Below are 8850 nucleotides of genomic sequence, written 5' to 3'. Positions count from 1 at the left end.
GGGCATATTTCCAACAGTGGATGCCATTACTAAGTGCCTGTTCGGAACCTCTCCGGTCTCTAAACTCCGCTCCGTGCGAGGAGCTTGGTTTGAGCCACTCCTTGCGCTCCAATATCCTTCTCTCTATAATATTGTTCAGCGAAGAGACGCTTACGTTGCAATAGTATTACAGTTCAATTATCTTAATATTCAATTCAGGAGGACGCTAGCGGGAAAACGTTGGAAAGCATGGCTCCATCTTGTGAGAAGATTGATGGATGTCTACCTTTCTCAATACCCCGATCAGTTGCGCTGGAAACTAGCTAAGAATGGTGAGTTTTCGGTTAAATCCATGTATTTGAATATTATCAACACTAACGCTATTCCTCATTCGAAACATGTTTGGAAAGTCAAAGTGCCTTTAAAAATCAAAGTGTTTATGTGGTTTGTCCACAAACAAGTCATTCTAACTAAGGACAATTTGGCGAAACGCAACTGGACTGGATCTAAAAGATGTAGTTTTTGTGATAGTGATGAATCAATCAAACACCTCTTTCTTGACTGCCCATTGGCAAAATATTTGTGGAGGTCGGTCCATATAGCTTTTAATATTACTCCTCTGAATTCTAACAACACGTTATTTGGGACGTGGCTAGATGGGATTGATGCAGAAATAGCGAGACATATCCGTGTAGGAGTATGTGCTTTATTATGGGTAGTTTGGAACTGCATAAACCACTTGGTTTTTAACAGAACAACAAATATTCATTTCTTGCAGGTTATTTTCTGGGCCACTACATTCATCCGTATGTGGTCGCTACTCACTCCGACGGAGGCTAGGGAGCATTTGGTTACTGGATCTATCCGATGGGAGACGGTAGCATGGGCTATCTTCAACTGGTTTGGATGGCGGTCATGTAATAGGATAGGTGTTTAGTTTTCTATCTTATGTTTTGCCTGCCGGTTGTGGCTATCCTGTTTTTGCATTCATGCTCTTTGTGAGTATTTTTTCCTTTTGTTTGAGACCTCAAGACTTATGTTAGACCTTTTGATTATTAATAATATGGCCATATGCATCGTTCTGATGCAGAGGACGGGGCAAACCCCCTTTTCGAAAAAAATCAGTCTTGTAGACACATACTAGTGAGGAATTGGGACTCCCGAGGAACGCTTTAGTCCTATCGATTTCAACAACCTTCACTCGTGTCCTGCGTTACTTCGCTTTAGTTTTGCAAGTTTACTTTGATGTTCACTACAATCAACGAATACTTCTATCTGTTTGACTGTTTCCACTTTACTTTGGATTGCTTTTAACTTGCAAGTATTGCTATTTAAATCCTCTAAGAGACAAAGACTGATTCATGTGCTCTCTATGGGATCGATACTCTTAATTAGAAAAAGCTACAACTAAACTCTATGCATTTGCAGGGCATCAAGCCGACGCCTCCCTACTTTGGAGAGGTATCGAATTTGGGCTCCAACTTTTAAAGAGAGGCCTCAATTGGAGAATTGGTAACAAAAAAAAGATCGAAATCCAAAGAGATCAATGGATCCCTAAGAAAGAAGGTTTACTAGAGATATTTAGTAAGATGGCAACGGAGACTCCTATATATGGCAACGGAGATGAGGATAAATGTCATGTATTAAGTAAAGCTCTGTTCCAAAGAGGCTAGAGAACGACAGTTTCGGGATACGGAAAAAGTAAAGTACTTTGGCTCGCCTTTCTCAGTGCAAACTCTTTTACGAGACACTCCTATCCTCAACACTAGTAAACTCTATACTCTCAGAGTCTAAGTACTAGAGTTGTTCATGTTGAAGACAAGATCTTGGCCATCAGAGAGACGCCTCTTAGTACTTGCAGAGCTCTCGAGTATAAGAGCGAAGGCGACCTTGCAACTGAATGGTTCGCTGCCGCTGTTGGGGGAGAAGGAACACCAAATATAACATGCTTGAAGCCTGCGCCCTGCACCTCAACGTGCTCATCAGCTTCCTGCAACAACCTTGTCTAACTTCCTCATCAGCTTCGCAGCAACCTCGGTGGCCTTCCATGGCTGTCTACTTCCTTGGCTTGAGCATGTAGCCATCGTCCATCTTGGCGAACCTCCCTCGCACCCTCGGCTGGCTGTCTGCCAGAGCCTTCCTGCAAGCATACTGCAACACACACTCTGATCTATCACCCTTCTTGTTTATTTTACTTGTGTGTTAGTACGGGAAGAAAAGGAAGAGAGATTAGTTTGTGTACCTTGATCTTTCTGCCAAAGTTCCTCTGGATCTTCTTCTCCCTGTACCTGTTGAGCTTTTGCTTCCTTTCCTCCCTTTTCAGGTCACTGATGGTCACAAGCCTCTCACCAGATGCCTGCACATTTGCCGCGATCCCAGCTCGAGGGGTATTGGCACCAAGCCTCTGTCGAAAAAAGAGGTAAAAAGATCCTAATAAGTAATCTTAGGCTTGCAGTCCCACTATTAAAAAGTTGATCCTACCTAAACACATATTAGGATAACATGGCATTTATCTATACATCGTGTGTGCGTGTGAATGAGAAAAAACTAAGCAACTTGAAAGATACCACACAGCAAGTGTTGCTATATATACTAGTGGTGAGTGTGCCCTATAGTATCAGCTAAAGCAGTGAGGAGGCCATTAAGGGAAAGGTGGCTTTGAGCAGAATTAGCAACCTCTGAGATCACATCACTAGCTAGCTGTTATTTATAGCTTTTATTTATATAACGGAACGGAACGGCCTTTTCATGTTGAGCAAAGCACTACACTACTATATCAGTGAGGTTTTTGTCCAATGCCATGAGAAAGCAACGCCTTTTAGGTTTGGTTTGTGTACTTGCCGTCTCTTTTTTCGACAGCTGTGCTCACTTGGAGTCACAAAGGTGAAAGGTCATCACAATAATTCCATTTCCATCTAGTGTTGTGTTGTGCAGTGCAACAGGGAGAGAAAGGAAATTGTCATCACCATGTCACAAAGGTGAATGTCACCCTCGCTGTAGACTCGCCGGAGCCCGAATGCCGCTTCGAAGTCAAGCCCTTGGAAGTCGAAGAAGTTGGGCGTCACCGCCGACCCGTTCATCCAGTCGGCCGAGTTAAGGCTGATGCTCTTCTGGAGCGAGCATTCGTCGGCAGAGGCCCTGAGCTCCCCGGGCACGTCCTCGACCTGCAGCATGGGGATCTTGACGTTCAGCAGTTCGGATATCGTCTCCTCGATGGCCGACTCCTCCATGAGCTCCTTCTCGCACTTGTACAGTGCCTCACTCAAGCTCATGTCCGAGGCCTTGATGGTGTCGTTCATGGCGTTGTTGCTGCCGGACATCATGGAGATGGCGGCGGCGACGGGGTCGAGGGCGAGCAGCGGCTCCTCGATTATGGGCTCCGGAGCCTTGAACAGGTCACCCTCTGCTCCCAGGTCATACTCTGATATCAGGGATGGCTGCCCCATGTCTCCCTGTTATTTTTTTTCCATACATGCATGAAACAAAATATTAGAGGTGACAAAATATTTAATCCTAAAAGAATGAGAAACACTTAATTTCTGGTACCAGAAAGAATCAAAGCTAGTACTTCATTTCTACAAGTATAATGAAGTAAACTCAACATGAACAGAGTAGGGCAATTCATTCACTCATTCAGTAAAAAGGAACCTCAGTAAAAATAAAAAGCAAAGTGGTAGTAAATAAAGAGGTAGCTGCATGTAGAGCACTATTTATCGTTATTGTATTTCAGCGTAGGTGCACATGTCATGCTTTGCTACCACCACACCACATGATACCGCTCAGGGACAGGGGCATCTCAAATTGGCCAAAAACACATCGTAATTCACTTCAAATTGGCAGCTAAAGAAAGAGAAGGAAATTAAAATATATGTGTGACCTGGCTGGCCTCGTGTGCGAGAAGATTCAAAGGCAACAAGGCCAACTGTTATCTGGGATCTTTTAGTAAAAAGTAGTGAGGATCATATAATCTGCCGTCGATTACATACTATGTTAAATCACAAGACAACATCTCTAACGCTTTGTCTTGTCTAGATATTATTTTTGCAACAAGAAAAGTAAAGCAAAGGGTGGAAGAAGCAGTGAGTGATTAAAGGTGGGCAGTAAGTATTAGGGATGTCATTTTTGGTAATTAGTGGAGGAGTATTAAAAATGGGATATATATATATATATATATATTAAAAATGGGATATATATATATATATATATCCCATTTTTAATATATATATATATATATATATATATCCCATTTTTAATACTCCTCCACTAAAGGGAGGTTGTTTCTAGTCTAGACTAGTTGACACCTCCTCCCTTTACTTGTCCATAAGTATATACAGAAGAGTTGATAGTCTGCATTTTATTCGCCCCTGAGAGCAGAGCAGAGGCCGTCGATATTCAAGGTGGGGCGCAAAAACAAGAAGGCTGAAAGCGACATTATAATTTGTCTCGACGGACGGAGACGAGAAGAATTGGCGGCGGCGGCAGTTGATGTGATGTGACGCAGGAGAAGAGAGGAGATCGCTTGCAGAGGAACTAGGTGAGGTAATTGGTGCATCTATGCAAACTAATGGAGTAGAAGAAATGGGAAATCGACAAGTACTACTCACGAGGAGGTGGTAGATGGCGGCGGTGTCGTCGGGTGCAGCAACAGCAACAGCAGCGGCGGCTTGATGTTGTTGATGCAGGAGCGGCAGTGCTGGCGGCGGTTGCGCCGGAGCATCGGAGGCAGAGGTGGAGGAGTGGTCTGGGTGTGGGTGGGAGAAGACTGTGGGGGAGTATGAGTATGAGTAGCCCGGCCCCGGCCCCGGCTGCGAAGAAGAGTAGGCGGAGAAGCTGAAGCCCGCGTCGGCCAACATCTTCTTCTTCTTCTTCTACGTTGACTTATGGGTTCTGCTTCTTCACTTGTTGTTGGAGGAGGAAGAAGGAATGGATGGATCTCCGAACGGGTGAAGGAATGGGTTGGGAGAGATTGGAAAGGCCGCCGCAGGAAGGATTTATACGAGGAGAAGAAGCAAGGGGGGAGGAGGAAGAAGAAAGAGCGGCGGGGGAGGGGAGGAGGAAGAAAGAGACAAAAAAAGAAAGAAAAGCCAGGCTGGTGTCTCCATATTGGTGGTGGGCTGGGCTGGGCTGGGCTGGTCAACAACAAGCAAGATGGAAGCAACCATATGGGCCCGTCCGGTTCTACATTTCCCTCTCATTCACTCCCTCTTCTTGTCGCCTCAAAAACAAAACATAAAAACTCACTCTTCTTTGTTGCTGCCAGCAGCTACCAATATCGCATCGCCATTACGATCACACCCTTGATAAACCCTCTTATAGCATGATACTAGATGGAGAAGAAACACTCGGTTGTTTTTGGACACACTGCTAGAGTGCATTCTTGCCAACTAGACATACATTTTCATTATGGTCAAATAAAAGGAAATAAAAGAACACAATACTAGCATACACCCACGATTTTTATCTATTCGGTCCACCTCTCTCTTATTTCATCCTTCATTAATCGTCAAGTAAATTACCTTCACCTCTCTCTTATTTTCCATATATATTACATATAAGCAACGTCTAAACAAAATTACAACCCGCTGCCTTTCACCTAACTAGTTGGTTGTTTATACGCTGCCAAACTCTTTACTCATCCTTTTTTGCCGTTCATTTTCATCTTATTTACGTGCCTCAAATGACCATCCATCCAGAGGGTGGAAACAAGCCTCGGGCACGCTGGGGCGAGACGGCCACGTGATCGTCCATACTATTTTCGACTTGAGCACGCAAATTACAACCCGCTACATTCCACCTAGCTAGTTGGCCGATTGGTTGCCTGTTTATCTATCTACCACCAAACCCTTTACTCAACCATTTTTGTAGCTCATTTTCATCTTATTTGCGTGCCTCAAATGACCATCCATCCAGGTTGGAGACAATCCCTAGGCACATCGGGGGCGTGACGGCCACATGCTCGTCCACACTGTTTTCGACCTGAGCACGGAAATTACAACCCGCTACCTTCCACCTAGCTAGCTGGCCGATTGGTTGCCTGTTTATCTATGTACCACCAAACCCTTTACTCAACCATTTTTGTAGCTCATTTTCATCTTATTTGCGTGCCTCAAATGACCATCCATCCAGGTTGGAGACAATCCCTAGGCACGTCGGGGGCGTGACGGCCACATGCTCGTCCACACTGTTTTCGACCTGAGCACGGAAATTACAACCCGCTACCTTCCACCTAGCTAGCTGGCCGATTGGTTGCCTGTTTATCTATCTACCACCAAACCCTTTACTCAACCATTTTTGTAGCTCATTTTCATCTTATTTGCGTGCCTCAAATGACCATCCATCCAGGTTGGAGACAATCCCTAGGCACGTCGGGGGCGTGACGGCCACATGCTCGTCCACACTGTTTTCGACCTGAGCACGGAAATTACAACCCGCTACCTTCCACCTAGCTAGCTGGCATTGGTTGCCTGTTTATCTATCTACCACCAAACCCTTTACTCAACCATTTTTGTAGCTCATTTTCATCTTATTTGCGTGCCTCAAATGACCATCCATCCAGGTTGGAGACAATCCCTAGGCACATCGGGGGCGTGACGGCCACATGCTCGTCCACACTGTTTTCGACCTGAGCACGGAAATTACAACCCGCTACCTTCCACCTAGCTAGCTGGCCGATTGGTTGCTTGTTTATCTATCTACCACCAAACCCTTTACTCAACCATTTTTGTAGCTCATTTTCATCTTATTTGCGTGCCTCAAATGACCATCCATCCAGGTTGGAGACAATCCCTAGGCACGTCGGGGGCGTGACGGCCACATGCTCGTCCACACTGTTTTCGACCTGAGCACGGAAATTACAACCCGCTACCTTCCACCTAGCTAGCTGGCCGATTGGTTGCCTGTTTATCTATGTACCACCAAACCCTTTACTCAACCATTTTTGTAGCTCATTTTCATCTTATTTGCGTGCCTCAAATGACCATCCATCCAGGTTGGAGACAATCCCTAGGCACGTCGGGGGCGTGACGGCCACATGCTCGTCCACACTGTTTTCGACCTGAGCACGGAAATTACAACCCGCTACCTTCCACCTAGCTAGCTAGCCGATTGGTTGCCTGTTTATCTATCTACCACCAAACCCTTTACTCAACCATTGTTGTAGCTCATTTTCATCTTATTTGCGTGCCTCAAATGACCATCCATCCAGGTTGGAGACAATCCCTAGGCACGTCGGGGGCGTGACGGCCACATACTCGTCCACACTGTTTTCGACCTGAGCACGGAAATTACAACCCGCTACCTTCCACCTAGCTAGTTGGCCGATTGGTTGCCTGTTTATCTATCTACCACCAAACCCTTTACTCAACCATTTTTTATCCCTTATTTTCTTCTTATTTGCGGCCTCAAATGAACATCCTTCCAAGGCAGAGAGAAGCCCTGGGCACATCGGGAAGTGACGGCCGGCCACGTGCTCGTCCACACTATTTCCGACCCGAGCACGCGAATTACAACCCACTACCTTCCACCTAGCCAGCTGGCCGACTGGTTGCATGTTTATCTATCTACCACCAAACCATTTACTTAACCTCTTTTGTTGCTCATTTTCATCTAATTTGCATGCCCCAAATGACCATCCATCCAGGGCGAAGATAAGCCGTGGGCACGCCAGGGCATCACACACACGCAGTGCTAGGATGTTGCTGCTGGCAAACAACAAGCAAGCTGGCAAGGAAGCAACCATATTAGCCCAACTACTGCATCTCCCTCTCATTCACTTACTCACTCTTCTTCTTACTACTAGCAGCTAGCAATATTGCATGGCCATTACGATCGCAACCTTGGTAATTCCTCTTGTAACAAGATAAAAGGAGAAGAAGCACTCGACTCTTTTTGGACTAGCTGCCAGAGTGCATTTAGCCAACCAGACAACGTACACCCTCACTAGGGACAAATAGAAGGAAATAAGAGAGTACACTCTTATATATAATAGTGGCACACACCCACGATGTTCATCCATTCCATCCACTCATATTAATTGTAATTCATCCTCGATTAATCGTTAAGTAAATTACCTTTAGCTCCCTCTTATTTTCCATACATTACATATAAGCAATGTTTAAAGAAAATTACAACCTGCTGTATGCAAAAATTATGATAGCGGGGAAAAGGTACTCACGAGGTGGTGGTACATGGCGGCGGGGGCGGTGTTGGGTGCAGCAATAATAGCGGCTTGATGTTGTTGGTGCAGGAGAGGCAGAGGTGGCGACGGCGGTTGCGCCGGAGCAGCGGAGGATGAGGGGGAGGAGAAGGAGGAGTAGTCTGGGTGGGGGTAGGAGAAGACGGAGGAGTAGTAGTAGCCCAACGGTGAAGAAGAGTAGGCGGAGAAGCTAAAGCCCGCATCGACGAACATCTTCTTCTCCTCTGTTGACTGTTGGATCTCTGCTTCTTGGCTTGTAAGAGGAGGAAGAAGGGATGGATGGATCTACGGATGGATGGATTGTTGGTGTATGAAGGAATGGGTTGGTATAGTTTGGAAAGGCCACCGCAGGAAGGATTTATAGGAGGAGGAGGAGGAGGAGGAGGAGGGGGAGGGGGAGAAAAATCGACAGGGAAGGGGAGGGGAGGAGGAAGAAAGGGACAAAAAAGAAAGAAAAGCCACGCTGGTGTCTCGATCTTGGTGGTGGGCTGGGCTGGTAAACAACTAGCAAGGAAGCAACCATGTGGGCCCGCCCAGTTCTACATTTACCTCTCATTCACTCACTCTTTTTGTCGTTGAAAAAACAAAACAAAAAAACTTACTCTTCTGGTTACTGCCAGCTGCTAGGAATATCGCATCGCCATTACGATCGGGCCCTTGGTAATTCCACTATAGCA

General features: G+C 45.8%; 1 protein-coding gene across 2 annotated transcripts; it reads right to left on the bottom strand.

The window, feature by feature from the left end:
- Window positions 1-1603: 1603 nt before the first annotated feature.
- On the bottom strand, window positions 1604-8506 carry LOC123102028 (uncharacterized). Of its 2 annotated transcripts, none has more exons than XM_044523304.1 (4): window positions 8153-8506; window positions 2946-3431; window positions 2222-2383; window positions 1604-2130 (listed from the first exon to the last, which is right to left on the bottom strand). In XM_044523304.1, the coding sequence occupies exons 1-4, from the start codon at window positions 8384-8386 to the stop codon at window positions 2035-2037; spliced, it is 978 nt and encodes a 325-aa protein (XP_044379239.1). In that variant the 5' UTR covers window positions 8387-8506; the 3' UTR covers window positions 1604-2034. The 2 variants fall into 2 exon arrangements, with proteins under 2 accessions (XP_044379239.1, XP_044379233.1); XM_044523298.1 differs by lacking the exon at window positions 8153-8506 and adding an exon at window positions 4584-4971.
- Window positions 8507-8850: the final 344 nt, after the last annotated feature.

The sequence above is a fragment of the Triticum aestivum genome, chromosome 1B (genome assembly GCF_018294505.1).
Source record: "Triticum aestivum cultivar Chinese Spring chromosome 1B, IWGSC CS RefSeq v2.1, whole genome shotgun sequence".
NCBI classification, from domain to species: domain Eukaryota; kingdom Viridiplantae; phylum Streptophyta; class Magnoliopsida; order Poales; family Poaceae; genus Triticum; species Triticum aestivum.
The sequence above is the reverse complement of the archived record's forward strand: the minus strand, read 5'-3'. Positions and strand labels throughout refer to the sequence as shown.